The sequence below is a fragment of the Chiloscyllium punctatum genome, chromosome 9, assembly GCF_047496795.1.
Source record: "Chiloscyllium punctatum isolate Juve2018m chromosome 9, sChiPun1.3, whole genome shotgun sequence".
Lineage (NCBI taxonomy): Eukaryota > Metazoa > Chordata > Chondrichthyes > Orectolobiformes > Hemiscylliidae > Chiloscyllium > Chiloscyllium punctatum.
In genome coordinates, this window is record NC_092747.1 from 7,788,881 (window position 1) to 7,809,161 (window position 20,281).

At 41.4% G+C, this 20,281-nt stretch overlaps 1 protein-coding gene across 1 annotated transcript in view; it reads left to right on the forward strand.

Annotated features, from left to right (window-relative positions):
* Nucleotides 1-20,281, forward strand: part of uvrag (UV radiation resistance associated gene) — a 314,975-nt gene that overhangs the window by 47,096 nt on the left and 247,598 nt on the right. The window contains exons 4-6 of the mRNA XM_072576814.1: nucleotides 1,483-1,644; nucleotides 3,743-3,817; nucleotides 10,046-10,131. Of these exons, the coding sequence (XP_072432915.1) occupies nucleotides 1,483-1,644; nucleotides 3,743-3,817; nucleotides 10,046-10,131 (323 nt within the window). The remainder of the gene's footprint in view (nucleotides 1-1,482; nucleotides 1,645-3,742; nucleotides 3,818-10,045; nucleotides 10,132-20,281) is intronic.

Sequence of the window (20,281 nt, forward strand, 5' to 3'; positions counted from 1 at the left end):
TACCTTTTCAAGTCCTGCTTTTCCATTGCTTACCCAACTTCCTGAAGTCTGCTTGCAGTGTCTCAGTTCTTGCTCTTTGTTTGTCATTGGTTCCAGCTTGCACCATTTCCTCTGTGCATGCTCCCCATTGAGAATGCCTTGCAACCATTCTGTGATAAACATGACCCTGACACTTAAGAAAGAATGTACCAATTGAGTAATGTCAAGGCCATAGAAGTGCCTGTTTATTCCCCCCCCCCCCCCAAAAAAAAACTACTATTGCCCTCCTCACCCTGCAGCTGGATTGTCTGCAGTGCTACAGCCTTGGTTCTGGCTGGTCTCAGCAGAGGAACTATTATTTTCACTGTTTTCCAAGATCAAAAACATTCCCTCATTATCTGTCTGGTTTTCACATCCCAATACCCACCCTATTTGGCAATTACCCAGTCCCTCATTTTCCTGTATTTGCTTAAGCTGCAGGTGGCAATGTTGTGAAACGTGCTTTCCATATACTCCATCTCATTAATGCACCATAGTGTCCCTAGCTGCTGATCCAGATTCTGAACCCAGAGCTCCGGTTTCTCCATCCGGAGGCATCTCCTGTACATGTGGTCATCCAGTTACCAGTTAGTGTTCAGGGTTTCCCACATAGTGAATGTCCATATCATGGGCCTGAGCTTCCCAGAGAGAGCTTAACTAAATAGAATCTGAGTACTTGCAATGATTGTTTGCTTAGTCTCCAAGTACAGATTTGAAAAATGTTAGTCCCTTAATACATCTGCCTTGCTTGAGTTATCTGTGTAAGGTTTTAAAGGTGGTCTTATGGCTTTAAGTAAATATCTAGTTACTAGAAGCAAGAGAAGTGCCTACCTGCTGTTCTGTGACATCTTCAAACAACTCCTTTGCCAATTTTCTGATTCTGGGTTCACTCTGCTCCTTTTAATGTTGCTGCCACTGTTCCCCAGTTCCTCAAAGGGCAATACTTGAACAGGGGTAGAGAAATTCTGCCTAAACTTTGTGGTTAATATTTGTCAATTGATTGCTATCATGAGAAAATGCTTTGCGTGGGAGCTTGTATGCAAATGGCTACTGTGTTTTCCTACTTTATAACAGATTTAAGGATGCATATGTATAATTCCTTGAAAAGTGGAGTCACAGGTAGACAGGTGGTGAAGGTGGTGTTTTGGCCCCTTGTCTCATTGATTAGTGCATTGAGTATACTAATTGTGACGTCAAATTGCAGCTGTACAGGGCATGGATGAGGCCACTTTTAGAATACCATGTTCAATTTATGTCTGCCTACTTAAGGAAAGATATTGGCCCAAAGAGTCTGTTTCCATGCTATATGACTCTGACTAGACTTCAAAAGTACCTACTTGGCTTAAGACTTGCTGTGGTTGGTCCTGTGATTGTGAAAGCTGCTGCCGAATGTAAGTCATTTTCCTTTCCATTTTCTACTGCGCAGTTTTGACTGGTTTTAATTTTTCCTGTTTTGTTTTACAGAATCCAACATGGAGGAGTTTAGACTTCGGTTTGATGCCAAACCACCTTGATACTTCTGTATCATGTTTCGTAGTCAGGATTTGGGGTGGAAAGAAGGGGCAGTATCATCTTGTCATTGAGTGGAAAGTTAATCTTGATGGACTCAAATATCTGGGACAGCAGGTAAAATGTACATCTATTGACTGAGAATAAGAGTGAAAAAATGTGGCATTGGAAAAACACAGCCAGTCAGGCAGCATCTGAGGAGCAGGAGAGTTGACATTTCGAGCACAAGCTCTTCATGATGAGCTTATCCTCAAAACATCGACTCTCTCGCTGCCTGGCCAGCTTTGCTTTTCCAGTGCCATACTTTCTGAATCTGATCTCCTAGTATCTGCAGTCCTTACTTTTATACAGAGAATAAATTTAATCCAAGTTACTGTAGCATCTTGTCCAAAATAAAGGTTTTGTGATTCACTGTTTTATCTCTCCATTTCTGAATTGCATGACCCTGTCAAGCCTTCATGAGGTTTTTAGAGCAACTCTTGTTCCTTAATTTCACTCAATGTATTAACTCTGTTTCTTGCTACAGATCCTGTCAGACCATTTCCAGTACTTTGGTGGTTAGAAATCTGAAATGAAAACAGCTTTGCTTTCATCTTGCTTTCTCTGGTGTTCTCTTAATGCTTATTTATCAACTAAAATCACACCAACACATACCTACTTATTGTTGGATGTGGGGAGTTTGCCCTGTGCAAACTGACTGCCATGTTTCCTACATTATGACGCTGATTACACTTTTCTTAAAATAACTCCCTTGTTTATAAAAGGCTTCATGTCCTGCAGTCATGAAAGGTGTTACTCAAATACAAGCTCTATCTATTCTAGTGTTGTGAAACCAACCACTTCGAATTTTATTTGGGTGTCAGTTCTGACTAAGAAACCAAATAGTATTTTAGTCTGGAAAATCTGTTCTATGTGGACTGGGAAGCAGCTCGGAGAATTGTTGTCATTGTTTCTGTTGTAATCCACACTCCGGAAATACGTAAAGCTCACATGTTGCTAATTAGTATGGAACTTTTCATTATGTCAGTCCTTAGAACACAGAACATAAATAGGAGCAGGAGTAGGCCATCTGGCCCATTGAGCCTGCTCTGCCATTCAATAAGATCATGGATGATCTTTTCTCATGGACTCAGCTCCAGTTACCCACCTGCTCATTGTAACCCTTAATTCCTTTAGTATTCAAAAGTCTATCTATCTTTGCCTTAAAAACATCCAACAAAGCCAGGTCGCATAGTGAGATATACAGGATGTTGAGAAAAGTAACCGGTTGTTGCATTTTGCAAGTGAAAGGTTCTGGGTGTAACGTATAAGCTCAAATTGAAGTGTTGAAAAGTACACAAAAAATATTTTACCTTAACATTAAAAGCATTGGGGTGTCCTTGGAGAGATGAGTAGCTAACCTAATTTTGATGGTCAACAGTTTGACAAGTGATAGAAGCATGTAGTGTTTGCTAAAAAATCGATTAGCCATAACAATGAAATATATTGTTGAGAGAGAGCAGGACAGGACACAGCAGACTCGAGGGTGAGTGCGCAAAGAATTTGAGCAGGAATTGGGAACAAGATAAAACAGGAATTGGCAGTTAGTGTGGACAGGTGGCTCAAATGAGCAGAAACTGGGAACTTGTAATCAAGGATTTTGAGGAATTGTTGTGCATTGGACCGAGTGAAAGCTGACATCTATGAAATGCTAAAGACCAGCGAGTGGGATAAATGAAAAGGGATGCAAAAACATGAAATTTTGAGAACAGAACTGCACCTCAAATTTTAACATGTTTACTTTTAATTTTTGTACCAATTTTTCTTCAGGATTCTGAACTGCAGTTCCAAAGCAGCAGCATGTTGGACTTGCAATGTTAACTCTGCTTCCCTCTCCACACATGCTGCTGAAATTGTGCAGCACTCTGTTTTCATTATCGCTCTATTTAATGTTGTAAAATCTGAGTAGTTTCTTGCAGTTGTACAAATAGAACATAAAAATGTGAGACTTACGAAATCTGCCATTCTCACCTTGCCAGGTCTCCATATCTCCAGATCCACAACAACTCATACCTGACATCTGCAACGGCTGACCAATCCACTTAGTTTAAGGATGTGGCAACAAATACTAGCCACAATACCCACATTTCACCAAAGCATAAAGCAACAGTTACATTGTTTATTTTCCTTAACTTGTATTTTGACTTTGTTTTAATGAGTTATTTTTTGTTTTTAGATTCGTGCACATAATCCCAATGAGATAATATTTGGGTTGAATGATGGCTACTACGGAACACCTTTTGATCACAAGGTAAACTGTTTTGCCTCCTGTTTGTGTAACTCCGCTATTGTAGCTCCTGACAGTATAATATCAAAAAGACCACTCTATTCATCAGAGAATATAAGTGGGCTTAAGACTATTTGCCTGTCCAGGGACAACTGAGTGATATTGTGAAACGCAAATTGGTCAGGTAGCTGCGTCAGAAGGCAAATGGCTAGTTTGAATCTAAAGAGCTGCTTCTATTCTTAACAATGCTTCAGCCTACTGAAGAGGTGTTAATAACTACTAATTGGTGTTGTGTTGCACTGTTAAATTGGTTATGTTTTGAACTTCAATGTTCAGTGCAATTGTCTAAATCTGGTGCTGTGACGTGTTTTGAAGCAATAAAAATAAATTTGAAAACCTGCAGCTTAAATTAGTATCACCTTTCTAAAGTCCATGTAAATTAGCAAGCTTGGTTATAGCAGGCAGATGTGCTGATAACTGGTGCAATGGGGCAAATTGATCTGGGAACGCTTGGCTTTTATTTCCAACTGGGTCAAAATTCTGAATCTCCCTTCCTAATGTTATTTGTGAGCGTATCCATACAACAAAGACTGTGTAGTGGTTCAGAAGGTGAAAGCTCACTGTCACCTTCTCGAGGGCAGTTAAGAGATGGTCAATAAATGATGGCTGGACATATAATTTACCCACATTCCATGAATGAGTGAGGAGAGATTTCTTCTGAGGGTGGTAAATCCTGAGAAATTCTTTACTACACGAGGGCAGACGAGGCTGTGTCATTTAAGTCTAGAGTTGAAAAATGTGGTGCTGGAAAAATACAGGCCAGGCAGCATCCGAGGAGCAGGAGAATCGACGTTTCGGGCATAAGCCCTTCTTCAGGCTTATGCCTGAAACGTCGATCCTCCTGCTCCTCCGATGCTGTCTGGCATGCTGTGTTTTTCCAGCACCACATTTTTCAACTCTGGTCTCCAGCATCTGCAGTCCTCACTTTCTCCTTATTTAAGTCGACTCAAGGTTGAGAGATTTTTAATCAAAAAAGGAATCTCGTTTGATGGGAATGAGGCAAGAAAGTGGAGTTGAGGTTTATCTGATTAGCCATGATCTCATTAAATGGCAGAGCAGATTCAATGGGCCAAATGGCCTATATTTTAGAGAATAAAAGCGAAGAGTGTGGAACCAGAAGATGAGGCACTGTTAGCCAGCTCAATGCACTCTGATCTGTTTAATTCTCAAGTAGCTTTTTTTGGAGAGGTCAAAAATAGCAGCAGGTGTAGGCTATTCTGCTCTTTCAGCCTGTCCCACCAGTCAGTGAGATCTTAGCTGAACTGTGGCCTAATTCTATACACCCTCCTTTGACCCATATCCTTTTAATAGTGTTCTTAAAAACAAACATCTGTCTCCAGTTTAAATTGACAACTAATCCAGTATCTACTGTCATTTGAGGAAGAGTGTTCCAAACTTTGAGCACCCTTTCTGTGTTAGGAGTGTTTTCTAATAACACTCCTGAATGGTCTGGCCCTAATTCTCAGACTATAGTTTCTAGTTCTAGATTGTCTAACCGGTAGAGTCATAGAGATGTACAACATGGAAACAGATCGTTCAATCCAACGTGTCCATGCTGACCAGATATCCCAACCCAATCTAATCCCACCTGCCAGTACCTGGCGCATATCCTACCAAACCTTTCCTAATCATACACATCCAGATGCCTTTTAAAAATTGTAATTGTACGAGCTTTCAACACTACTTCTGGCAGCTCATTCCATACATGTACCACACTCTGCGCGAAAAAGTTGCCCTTTAGGTCTCTCTTATATCTGTCCCCTCTCATCTTATACCCTATGCCCTCTGGTTCTGGACTCTCCCACCCCAGGGAAAAGACTTTGTCTATTTACCCTATCTATGTCCCTTGTGACTTTGATTTTGTCAACCTTCTGAGGTCACACCTCCGTTTCTGATGCTCCAGGGAAAACAGCCCTAACCTATTCAACTTCTTCCTGTAACTCAAATCCTCCAAACCTGACAATATCCTTTTAAAATATTTTCTGAACCCTTTCAAGTTTTAGAATATCCTTCCGATAGGAGGGAGTCCAGAATTGCGCGCAATATTCCAACAGTGGCCGATCCAACGTCCTGTACAGCTGCAACATGACCTCTCAAATCTTGTACTCCATACTCTGACCAATAAAGGAAAGCATACCAAACACCACCTTCACTATCCTATCTACCTGCGACTCCACTTTCAAGGAGCTATGAACCTGCACTCCCAAGGTCTCTTTGTTCAGCAACACTCCCTAGGACCTTACCATTAAGTGTATAAGTCCTGCTAAGATTTGCTTTCCCAAAACTCAGCACCTCGCCTTTATCTGAATTAAACTCCATCTCCCACTTGTCAGCCCATTGGCCCATCTGATCAAGAATCCTGTTATAATCTAAGGTATCGTTCTACACTGTCCACTACACCTCCAATCTTGGTGTCATCTGCAAACTTACTAACTGTACCTCTTATGCTCACATCCAAATCGTTTATATAAATGACAAAAAGTAGTGGACCCAGCACTGATCCTTGTGGCACTCCACTGGTCACAGGCCTTCAGTCTGGAAAAACAGCCCTACACTACCACCCTGTCTTCCACCTTTGAGCTAGTTCTGTATCCAAATGAAGAAAAAAGAACAAAGAAAACTTGCAGTCCAGAACAGTCCCTACAGTCTTCCAAGCCCGAGCCGATCCAAATCCACCCTGGGGGAAACCGCTTGTCTCTATCCAACTTGTCTATACCCTTCATGATTTTGTAGACCTGAATCAGGTCCCCCCACAATCTCCTTTTTCCTAATGAAAACAATCCTAACCTACTCAATGTCTCTTCATAGCAATACCTTCCATACCAGGCAACATCCTTGTTAACCTTCTCTGCACCCTTTGCAAAGTGTCTATGTGCTTTTGGTAATGTGGTGACCAGAACTCTGTGCAGTATTCTAAATGCTGCGGAACCAATGCCTTGTACAATTTTAACATGGCCTGCCAGCTGTTATACTCAATACCCCATCCAATGAAGGCAAGCACACTATATGCCTTCATGATCATAATATCCACCTGTGCAGCAACCTTCAGGGTACATTGGACCTGAACTCCCAGATCTCTCTGCTCATCAACTTTTCCCAAGACTCTTCTATTTACTGTATAATTTGCTCGAGAATTGGACTTCGCAAATGCATCATCTCACATTTGCCTGGATTGAACTCCATCTGCCACTTTTCCACCCAACTCAAGTCTATCTGTATTCTCCTGTGTTCTTTGACAGTTCCCCTATGCTTTCTGCTGTTCCACCAATCTTCGTGTCATCAGCAAGCTTGCTGATCATACCAACAGTGCCCTCTTCCAGATCATCTATGTATATTACAAGCAACAGCGGCCCCAGCACTGTACCCTGTGGAGCACCACTGGTCTCCCTTTCGAGAAACTCCCTTCGACGACTACTGTCTCCTGTTGCTCAACCAGTTCTTTATCCACCGAGCTAGAACACCCTGCACACCATGTGACTTCACTTTCTCCATTAGTCTACAATGGGGAACCTTATCCAACGCCTTACTAAAGTCCATGTATATGACATCAACAGCCCTTCCTTCATCTAACAACTTGGTCACTTCCTCAAAGAACTCTCTTTAGTTGGTAAGGCACGATTTCTCACGCACAAAACCATGTTGCCTATCACTGATAAGCCCATTCTTTTCCAAATATTAAGATTTTATCCTTCAGTATCTTCTCCAGCAACTTTGCCATCCCTGACGTCAGGCTCACTGGTCTGTAGTTAGCTGGAATATCCCTACTCTCCTCCTTGTACAGGGGGACAACATGAGCAACCCTCCAGTCCTTTGACACCTCAGCTGTGTTTAAGGATGCCACAAAGATGTGTCAGGGTCCCGGCTACTTCCCCTCTCGCCTCCCTCAGCAATCTGGGATAGATCCCATCCGTTCCTGGGGATTTGTCCACCTTAATAACCTCTAGCCTATCCAATGCATCTTCCCTAGTTATGTCATGTGATCCAGACTAATCAAACTTCTTCTATCTCTAATCTCACTATTCATCATGTCCCTCTGCTCAGTGAACACTGATGCAAAGTAAATGGCTAGTTTTCCCTATATTCCCTGAGATCTAACCTTGCTAACCAGTGGGGAACCTTGTCAAATGCCTTACTGAAGTCCATATAGATCACATCTACTGCTCTGCCCTCATCAATCTTTTGTTACTTCAAAAAACTCAATCAAGTTTGTGAGACACTATTTCCCACGCACAAAGCCAGGTTGACTATCCCTAATCAGTCCTTGCCTTTACAAATACATGTACATCCTGTCCCTCAGGATTCCCTCCAACAACTTGCCCAACACCAACATCAGGTTCACTCGCCTATAGATCCCTGGTTGGTCCTTACCACCTTTCTTAGTGACACCACGTTAGCCAACCTTCAGTCTTCCAGCACCTCACCCGTGACTATTGATATAAATATCTCAGCAAGAGTCCCAGCAATCACTTCCCTAGCTTCCCACAGTGTTCTAGGGTACACCTGATTGGGTCTAGCCATCCCTTTACCTGCGAGCATCTGCTCCCCAGTCAGCTCTTGAAGGTTCTTGGCAAATACTGTCAAAATTGTCCTTTGTTCCATTTATAACTTCAACTTTTAGATCTAGTCTATCCTTTTCCATCACTATTTTAAAGCTCATAGAATTATGGTCGCTGGCCTCAAAGTGCTCCTCCACTGACACCTCTGTTACCTGTCCTGTTTTTATTTTAGAAATAGTTTATCTTTATCTCCTCCAACTTTTTCCTGTTTAATGTCTTGAAGACCTTCCTAATTCTAGAAAAACAGGTCTAATTTGTATATGCTCTCATAACTTGAGGATCTGCTGTCAGTACTCCAAGTTCTGTCTAAGCAGGGTTTTGTGCAACTTCTGCATCCTTAGATTCCAGCACTCTAGCTATAAAGTTCAGTACTCCATTAGTTTTCTTAATTATTTTCTGTTCCAATTTATGGCATTTTAAAGATCTACACACTTGAACCCCAAATCTTTTGGGGATCCCCAACATTAAGCTTCATGCCATCTAGTAAGTACGCTGATATATGGTGATCCAATCCAAAATGGATAATCTTTCACTTTGCTTCCTTTTGAACTCGTTGGGCCGAAACTGTGGCAGATAAAGTCCACACCGACCCGCTGAAGCGCAACCCACCCAGACCCGTTCCCCTACATTTTACCCCTTGACTTAACACTATGGGCAATTTAGCAAGGCCAATCCACCTATCCTGCACATTTGTTTGGATTGTGGGAGGAAACCCACGCAGATATGGGGAGAATGTGCAAACTCCACAGACTGTCGCCTGAGTTTTGCCCATTCACCTAGTCTATTAGCATCCTTTTATGATTTTATGCTGTTATTGACACTGTCGACAATGTCACCTAACTTTGTTTCATCAGCATATTAGAATATGACTCTCCATGCCATTATCCAAGTTGTCAATAAATCATGTGAATAATTGATGCCCTAACGTGCATCCTTATGGGATACTGTTGGGTCACATCCTGTTATTTTGAATCCTGAGCTGAAAATGTGTTGCTGGAAAAGCGCAGCCCCTGAAGGGCTCCAGACCGAAATGTCGATGCTGCCTAACCTGTTGTGCTTTTCCAGCAACACATTTTCAGCTCTGATCTCCAGCATCTGCAGTCCTCACTTTCTCCTAGAAGATTTGAATCCTGACCCAATATCCCAATTTTTTTGCCTGCTCGCCAACCAATTTCCCAGCCGTACCAATAATTTGCCTTCAATTCTGTGGGTTGCTAGCATTGTTAGGTCTGTTATGTGGGCCTTCATCAAATGTCTTCTGGAAGTCCATATAATCAACAAGGTATATGTTGCCAACAAGAGGCAAGAAAAAAACATGGTTTCTAGTTTATCCTTTTGTCCAAAGAAGCTGCAGTTCTCTGTACGAGAAGACACCATCTTAGTTTATGAACAATGAACTAAAATGACAATTCTTTTTGGTTTGTACAGAATTCTGAGGCTGATGCAACTTTTTACTTAGGTTTCAAGCAATGTTTTAGTGTAGTCTGCACTTTAAGCCACAAGTGTGCGCTGTTGCAGTTCTCTGTAAACTTCAACTTAAATTGTTGTCTTTAAACTGAAACCTAGACAAAAACAAATCCTTTGGCTCAAAATTTAACTTCAGCCAACGGTGACTAGATCTATTGTCTTTTACCAGGACCTCACTGAAAAGAAGAGGACCAACCTTCTACAGGTGGACCAGAATTCAGTAAGGAGCTCGTATAGTGTCTTCTCCCTTCTCAGGTAAGGCGCAGATTCAGTTATTGATCTTACTCAAACTTAACAAGGAGACGCAAGGTTACGTAGCTATTGACAATTTGAGTTTGATCGTCAAAATCCTACGTTGAGATATTTGCAAAATAATGTATTTTGGTTTAATCTGAACAGTTTTTTATTTGGACCAGTCCAATGTACAGCTAGGAAACCTCAGACTTATTCAGAAAATGCCCAACTTGGAATCCTGAGTTAGAGTATTTAGTGTTGAGAATTTGTTGATGTCACCTGAGATATTAAATTACACATCACACTCTACACCAGACAGAATGAGGGCTGCACGGTGGGGAGGGGCACTGAAGGTTTCACACTGCTGATTGTAATTCATTGATTCATATTGGTTAAAGGAGAAAGTGGACTGCAAATGCAGGAGATCAGTTGATAAGTGTGGTGCTGGGAAAACGCAGCAGTTCAGGCAGTATCCAAGAAGCAGGAGAATCGGTGTTTTGAGCATAAGCCCTTCATCAGGAATGTGGTTCCCTGATTGAAGAGCTTATGCCTGTAGCATTGATTCTGCTCCTTCAATGCTGTCTGAGCTGTTGTGTTTTCCAGCACCATGCTTTTCGACACTCATTGTTTAAAGCCAGAATTAAGCATTTGTGATTATTGTATTGATCTAGTCCACCTGTAGAAGGTTGCTCTGATCTTCAAAAAAACTCAATAGATCTGGTCATTGTCAGGGCTCATTAACTGCTGTCGCACTCTGTGCTTGCTTGGATGGGTGGAACTCTAACAACTGCAGAAAGCTCAAAGCCATCTTGGACAAAGCAGCCTACTTTATCTGAGATCCTATCCACTTCCACTGTCAACCACTGCTGTACCATCTGCACAATTCACTGAAACAAATCTCAAAGATTCCTTTTAATAATTCTTTCCAAATGTGACCTCTACCATCTAGAAGGACAAAGGCAGCAAACATATGGGATTACGACTACCTACAAGTTGTGCATGATCCAAATTCAGAACATTTTTTAACCTTAGAACCCTTTGAGTCAGCTCTTGCTATTTGATATGATTGCAGCTAATCTCGTCTCTGCCTCAACTCAACTCATCTCTCCTGCCCACTGTCTATAGTCCTTACGTCCCATTAATAATTAAAAATCTGTTGATACCAAATTTACTTCACGTCTCAGCATCCATTGCACTTTGGGGGAGTAAATTCCACAGATGCACGACTCTGAGAGAAGTAATTTCTACTCCTCTGTTTTCCCATGTCCGAAAACTGACCGTTGTTCTAGATTGCCCCACTTGAAGAAAATCCCTTTTTGCATGTATTTTATCGATCCCCTTTAGCATCTTATTTATCTCAATTAAATCTCCTTTATTGAACATCGAACAGTATAGCACAGTACAGGCCCTTAAGCCCTTGATGTTGTGCTGATCTATTATCCTACTCTAAGATCAAACTAAAACTACGTACCCTTTACTACCATCCATGTGCCTATCCAAGAGTCACCTAAATGCCCCTAATGTATCTCATTGTACCACCACCGCTTGCATTCCACACACCCACCACACTCTGTAAAGAACTGACCTCTGACATCTCTCCTAAACCTCCTTCCAGTCACCTGAAAATTATGCACTCCTGTGATAGCCATTTCTGCCCTGGGAAAAAATTGCAGGCTGTTACTTAATCTATGCCTCCATCATCTTATAACACATCTTGCAAGTCCCCTCTACCCCTCCTTTACTGCAGTGAGAAAATCCTTCACTTCCTCAACCTTTCTTCATAGCACATGCCCTCCAGTCCAGGCAGCATCCTGGTAAATCTCCTCTGCACCCTCTCTAAAGCTTAAACCTTCTTTATATAATGAGGCAACCAGAACTGAACACAATATTCCAAGTGTGGTCTAACCAGAGATCTATAGAGCTGCAGCATAACCTCGCTGCTCTTAAACTCAATCCCTCTGCTAATGAAAGCCAGCACTCCAACTTTCTTAACAACCTTTGGTGGCAACTGTTAAAACACTGGGTAAACACTCTGCTTGATTGAAAACCAGCAACACAGATTTATCCCGTGCAGTTATCTGTAAACATTCGAGTGGCCAAGAACTATGAACGTAAAAATTAACCACTTTATTTCTTCCTTCAAGTGTAACAGAATAATTAACCACAATTTACAATTTATTTCTCTAACCTATCCTTTACCTTGCCTTGTATAATACTAGTCCGATAAAACTCCCAATTTAAACTTCACAAAACACTTATTGCAAAACCAGGCAGCTATAGGTTCTTGTCTTCGGATCTGCCTGTCGTCGTCGTCTTGATAGGAATTTCTGCATCACATGTTACTGATAGAGGAGGTACTCTGAAGATACCTTTTTTGAAGCAGTCTGTTGCATGCTCGGACTTGGCAGTTCTCCTCTCAACTTTCAATTTCCCCCTGGTCTTAGACCCCAGAGTGTCGGATTATGTCATTGGCTTTTAAGATTGTCAATATACTCCATTCAAACTTGATTGGTATTTATTTTGGGATATAATTTAAACTGGCCGAAATTCGAATTTGTTTTTGTTTCCAGATAATGAACTAATACGGTTGTTTTACCCTGTTGAGAACACGTGGTGCTGTGTCCAGTAGTTCTTAAAGGAACACCCACATCTTCATACAACTTTGAGGGATCTATAGATGTAAACCCCACGATTAGTCTGTTCCTCCATACACTCAAGAATCCTGCCTTTTCAACCTCTTCTGCCTAACCTGCTGCACTTTTCTAGCAACACATTTTCGGCTCAGGATTCAAATTGACAGCAAGTGACCAACAGTAACCTCTATTAAACATGGCCTGCCAATATCAATCACTTTTTACACTTTTCCAAGTTGAACTCCATCTGCCACTTCTCAGCCCAGTTCTGCATCCTGTCAATGTCCCGTTGCAACCTTCAACAGCCCTCCACTCTGTCCACAACTCCCCTAACCTTTTGTCACTGGCAAACTTACTAACCCACTCTTTCACTTCCTCATCCAAGTCATTTATTAACAAAGCGCAGAGGTCCCAGAACAGATCCTTGTGGAACACCAGTGGTCACTGAGCTCCAGGTTGAATACTTTCCATCTGCTATCACCCTCTGTCTTCTATGGGCCAGCCAATTATGTATCCAGACATCCAAAATTCCCTGTATTCCATGTTTCCTTACTTTTGTGAATGAGCCTACCATGGGGAACCGTATCAAATGCCTTGGTAAAATCCATGTACACCACATCCTCTACCTTCATTGATGTGTTTTGTCACATCTTCAAAAACATTCAGTAAGGCTTATGAGTCATGACCTGCCCCTCAAAGCCATGCCGACTATCTCTAATCAAACTATGATTTTCCAAGTAATCCTAAATCCTGTCTTTCAGGGTCCTTTTCAATACTTTGCCCACCATAGACTTAAGTCTGACTGGTCTGTAATTCCCAGGATTATCCCTGTTCCCTTTCTTGAACAAGGGAATAACAACATTTGCCACACTCCAAATCATTTGGCACTACTCCAGTGGACATTGAGGATGCAAAGATCATTGCCCAAGACTCAGCAATCTCTGTAGGAACCTAGCGTATATCCCATTTGGCCCAGGGGATTTATCTATCCTTACGTTTTTCAAAATTTTCAACATCTCTTCCTTACTGATGTCAGCCTGTTTTACACTATCCTCACAAATGGCAAGGTCCTCAGTAGTGAATGCTGAAGCAAAGTATTCATTAAGGACCTTCCCTCCTTTCTCTGACTACAGACGCAAGTTCCCTCCAGTATCCCTGATCGGCCCTACCCTCACTCTGGCCATCCTCTTGCTCCTCAAGTATGGAAAGCCTTGGTGTTTTCCTTAATCCCACCTGCCAAGGCTCTTTCATGTCCCCTTCTAGCTCTAAATTCATTCTTCAGTTCCTTCCTGGTACCTTGTAACCCTCTAGAGCCCTGTCTGATCCTTGCCTCCTCAACCTTAAGTAAGCTTCCTTGTTCTTCTTGACTAGATGATCCACATCCCTTGTCACCCAAGGTTCTTTTGCCCTACCATCCCATCCTTGCCTCAGTGGGACAAACCTATCCCACACTCACAGCAAGTGCTCCCTAGACCAACAAACTGTCATGCATTTCCCTGAGAATATCTGTTCCCAATTTATGCTCCACAGTTCCTTTATAATGTTGTAATTTCCCCTCTCCCAATTAAATACTTTCCCACGCCATCTGCTCCTATCCCTAGTGTAGTAAAGGCCTGGGAATTGTGATCACTCTCACCGAAATGCTCTCCAACAGAGAGATCTGGCACCTGGCCTGGTTTGTTGCCAGGCAGCAAATTCAAAATGGCTTCCCCTCTAGTCAGCCTATCTACATATTGAGTCAGGAATCCTTCCTAGACACTTGATATAAACTGCTCCATTCAAACTATTTGCACTAAGGAGGTTCGAATCATTATTAGGGAAGTTTTAAGTTACCCAGGATAACAATCCTGTTACTTTTGAAGCTTTCCAAAATCTGCCTCCCACTCTGCTCTTCTGTGTCTTTGTTGTGATTGGAGGGCTGTGGAAGACTCCCAGTAAAGTGACAGCTCCTTTGTTTTCTGACTTTCACCCATACTGACTCTCGACAAACCAGCACCCCCTCCTGATGACCTCCTTTCTGTGGCTGTGATACTATCCCTAATTCGCAATGCCACTCCCCCACCTTTTTTTAACCAGTCCCCCTATTCCTTTTTAAATATCTAAACCATGGAACATCCAGCAACTATTCCTGCCTCAATGATATCCAAATCTCCATAATGGCCACAACATCATAGTTCCAAGTACTGATTCATGCTGCAAGTTGGTCACCCTTTGTCCATTACCTATTATCTTTGTTCTAGGCTTTGATTTCTCCTATCTCCAACTTCCATCTTCCCCTCAAATTGGTATTTGTAAATATAGTGGATTCTTAGCTACTTTAGATAAATGACTGACTGACTGCATTTGACCAGGAAGTAAAATTTATTTTGCTCAGTGCTTCATCTTCTACCTAGCCCTTGGAACAAGGTTGGAGATGCCAAATTTGAATGTCAAGTTAAATTGTTCAGACATAAGGTTCGCTTTTATCTTTTTCTCTTCCGAATCAAGTAGGTGTGTGAAAAAGCTGCTTTTTTTGTAAGAACTCGCACCCTTAAACAAATGAAGTTAAACCTCACACAACACCAGGTCATAGTCCAACAGTTTTATTTGGAAGCACAAGCCTTCGGTACGCTGTTCCTTCATTAGGTGGTTGTGGAGTCCACGATTGCAAGACACAGAATTTATAGCAAAAGTTTGCAGTGTGATGTAACTGAAATTATATGTTGAAAAATACCTTGATTGTTGTGTCTCTCATCTGTTAGAATGTCCATGTTAGTTTCACTTCTTTCATATGTAAATCACAAAACATTTTTAAAAAGTTACCTTCTCAGGTTAACTGTAACAATTGGTGTTAGTCCCCTGTGTTCCCTGTTTTGTGCCATAATGTTTAGAATGATTCTAATCTAAAAATGAATTAACAGAATCTTACATTGATTCATGTAGTTTTTGAGCAAAGTACAGTGTAATTCTGCAAGTACAAATTCACCTGTGTGTGTGTGTGTGTGTGTGTGTGTGTGTAATGCAGTGGGGTCACCTTTAGTGTGACATGAACCCAAGGTCCTGGTTGAGGCCATCCCTATGGATACCAAACTTAGCTGTCAGCCTCTGCTCGGCCACTTTTTGTTGTTGCCTGTCCCGAAGTCCGCCTTAGAGAATGGTCACCCAGAGGTCTGTGATCTAATATCCCGGACTGCTGAAGTGTCCTCCAATTGGGAGGGAACACTCCTGTCTGTTTGTTGGTGAAACCGAGCAGTGGCTTTGGCAGCGGATGAATGGACACCGCACAAGAATGTACCATGCCACAGGGCATCCTTGCCTGCAGTGAATGAGGTAGACAACATTTGCTGAGTTGCAGAAGTGCGTGCCACATAGATGGTGGGACATACATTACACTCTGGGGACAGCTCCCACCAATCCACGTGTCAGTTACTCATGCGACTTGGCCAACGTTGTCTACCTCCTATGTTTCAGGCAAGTATGCCCTGAGGCATGGTACATTGGTAAAACAGAGCAGAAGCTATGGCAACAAATGAATGGGCACCGCATGCACGTGTGCACACACTCCCACAGGCACATGCACCCGTACTGTCACAGGCTTAGACCCGTTTAACACACAGATACATATACTCTTTCAGACAGTCACAGCACATGCTGTCCCCACTTGCACACATACAGATATAGGTTTGTGGGGTGAATTTGTACTTGCAGAGTTACATTGTACTTTGCTCAAAAACTGCATGAATCCATTTAAGATTCTGTGAACTTTTTTTTTAGTCAGTCAAAACATTATGGCACAAACAGGGAACACAGGGGGCTAACTCCTTCAGCACATTATCTTGGCTGACACCAGTTAAAGTTCACTTGAGAATGTAACTTTTTCAAAAACGTTTTGTGCTTTACATATGAAAGTGAAGCTATTATGGTCATTCTAACAGATGAGAGATGTAACAAACAAGGTCTTTTTCAAAGTATAATTTCAGTTACATCGCACTAAACTTTTGCTATAAATTCTGACTTACAATTGTGTCCTCCGCAACCACCTGATGAAGGAGCAAGGCTCTGAAAGCTGGTGCTTCCAATTAAACCTATGGGACTATACTCTGGTGATGTGATTTTAACTGTACAACACCAGCATCTCCAAATCTTAGGCAAATAAATATTCATAACTATATCCAACACTGGATGGCAGTAGAGTCAATTTTTTTGATTTTTCCTTTGTTCCTTTTGGTTTGCTTTGCTCTCCTTTCCTCTAAAGCTGATTATCTTAGTTGAAAAATGAGAATTGAGTGCCTGAAGTAAATAGTGAATCATACAACACAGAAAGAAACACATTTGAATTAGCTTTTCAATCAGTTACCACTTTCCTCTCTTTCCATAGCCCTGCAAATATTTCCTTTTCAAGTATCAATTAAATTCCTTTTGAAAGCTGATATTCGATCTACTTGTATTATTCTCTTTAAAGCATTGCGTTCGAGATAGTATCTTGTCTCACAACATTTCTGTTCATTTCCCTTCTGGTTACTTTGCCATTTGATTACTGATCTTCCTGCCAATATAAATAGTTTCTCATGACGTACACAGATTGGCGTGCTCTTCATTAAGGTGTTAGCTGATGTGACAGTGTTGGGAAGTTGAAACCAATTCTATAATGCAAGTGTTTGCTCCTTCTACCACAGTCAGGATGTAATCTAACAGGAAAAACTAAGTCACTGGCCGAGTTATCCCAAGGTTGGTCCAGAAACCACACAGCATTTGGTGAAATTTAAATTCAATTGGAGATTAATACCTCAAATTGCAGGTTCGCCTCAGCATTTGAAACCACCTTTATCCTTCAGGGAAGCCTAGTTGCCACCCTTCAGCTGACTCTTTTTAAAAAAAAATGTTCATTGATGATATGTGGATCTCAATGGCTAGACAAGTACTTATTGCTCATACCTAACGATCAGTCACAGTGCTGAGAATCTAGAGTCACATGTAGGTTAGAGCAGGTGAGAATGGTAGTTTCCTTCCCTAAAGGACCCAAGTGAGCCAGTTGGTTTTGCTAACAATGTAACAGTGGTTACATGGCCATCGTTAGACTCTTTTTTTCAGATTTTTAAAGAATTCAGTATCCACCACTTGCCATGATGAGATTCGTACCTGGATCCCAGCATGTTACCTGGGTCTCAGGATTAACAATTTAGTAATACCACGAGACTATTGCCTCCCATTGTCTAACTGACACCTGTTCCTGACCAGAGCGATGCAGTGACCACACCTCGAAGACCATTCCAAGCAAGAAAAAAAACATTTTGTCAACTTGATGCTCATTTGATTTGAGTGTGGGCCATTACTTAATGATTTATTGGTAAAGAGTTTGTTCCATTTTCGTTGGCATCAAGTCTTATGTTGCGAATGAGTTTTGTCCAATGTATTGCTTTTCCCCTCATTGCAATTTTGTTTACTGTACAAGCAAATTTAAATGAGTCAGTGAACATTGACTGCTTAACACTATTTTAAAAAATATTTTTTAAGACAAACTGATCACAAGATCCTAAATCATGGTAGGGTGCTAGTTATGTGACATAACTAGAGTTGTACAAATTTCCTGTTTGAGTGGGAAGGATCATCTTAACCTAAAAAAGGTTCCACCATTCTAATTAAAAGTTGTGATATGTGTATGGTATTTTTTTTAAATCTAGAGGTTTTTCTTTCTCTTCCTGCATTCCTTTCCTTTTCGTGAAAAGATGCCAGATTCAGTTTGAGTGAGATGTCATGGGAGGAGGACAACAAACTTGTATTTACCATGCTGCTCACCTCTTTTCATGTTGTTCCATTGCACCATGCCAACAGATGCTTACATTTGTGTAGGTTTTAATTAGTGTGGCTTATGCTTTGCTTAGAACTGTATTTTGCTCCCACTCTGTCTGTAAACTTCCCAATGTAACCACATTGATTTAAACTCAAAGGTATGTTTTGGACCACAGCAGACAGGTGCTTTGACAACACAGCTTGTTTTTAAGCTCTGCAATGTAGTGCCTGAATGCAAAGTCTTTTTTATTTGCAGCACTTTATAAACAGAGGTGGCTTTGTTCCCTGCTTGAAAACCAATAATAGCATAAATCTAACCAGTTCTGTTTTCATTTTGTTTGCTGCAATATTAACAGTTACATCATCTGATAGAGACTGTATAAAACTACTCATGTAGTTGGATGCAGTTTCCGCATGACTTGTATATTGGCTCTGACTCTCATTCCTAGGATCTCACTTCTGCAGAACCCTCTTGTATCTTGGTCTCTTTTTCTGTTATTTCTTCTCATTCTGTCTGATTGCCTGTTCTATTGTTCTGCCTAACAGATTCTGGCTCTGGCTTGCTCCCCTGTGCTCTGACTCTGTTAAAGATGATTTATTAATCTATAGAACTACTAAAAAGGACAATTTAACCCAGATGCAATTTGAATTTCGGGCCAAGTTGAAGTTTTTTGAAATTGTGTAGATTTTGAGAAATTTTCCTTGAAACACTTAGTTTTCTTGACAGGTGTGATATGATTCCTTCAATGTGGGAATCGCTGGATAGCTCTCTGTGTGGTGAGGTGGTAATCTAATTCAGGGAGTCAGATAACACCATTGACTGAAGAGTTGAGTGATGTATTTTCATCATTTGAAACCTCAGATTAAATTACTGACTTGCATCATGGCCTGTGGGCAAAAGTCTTGTGTAAAAAGAAATATATAGGCAACAGTACAATTCTGACTATCCTTCATGTGCAAATTGGAGTTTTGTACAATGTATAGAGTTTGCCAATACGACAAACGACAAAACTGTGGCCCTATAGTATAGACTGCTGTGATGGAAAGAACTCCAGACGGTGGTATCCCATCATCAAGTCACCCTTTATTTACATGTGCATAGTACTTGACACTGGTCTAGCTTCCTCAACCAGTGAACAGAATGTCTGGCACTTCTGTTAATAACTGTCAGCCAGGACTCTGATTGAAGCTGTTAGTCTGGTCAAGTCATGGAACTTGTGTTTTGTGCCATCCTGGCTGACTTAGTTACTATCACTACAGACGCAAACAAGATTGGCCTTTCATCAAGATTGGTGGTGCACATGTTAGGCGAAGAGAATTAGTCTACAGAAATAAATGTGAAGTACTGCTTACGTTAGGCACTCACCACAAAGGTCAGCAGACAGGCACAGCAACTACATCAGAAGGCTAGACAAGTGTTGAGTTTTAATGCAAGCACTATAGAACATTAAATGTCTACAATTTTTTGCTCCTGACTTAAGGATATGCTTGATGTGGAAGTGATTCCGCAGTAGTTGGCTTAGCTTATTCCTGCAATGAAGAGATTATTTCCTTAGTCATAGAGCTGTCATACACCATGGAAACAGACCCTTCGATCCAACTTGTTCATGTCGACCAGGTATCTGAAACTGACTTAGTCTCATGTGCCTGTGTTTGGCCCACATCCCTGTGCCTTTTCTTTTATCTTTTTTCCCTTTATTCCCCCCCACTTCTTTCTTCCCACCTCCCCCCCCCCCCCCCCAATCCAAATGTAATTCTAAAAGTTATCG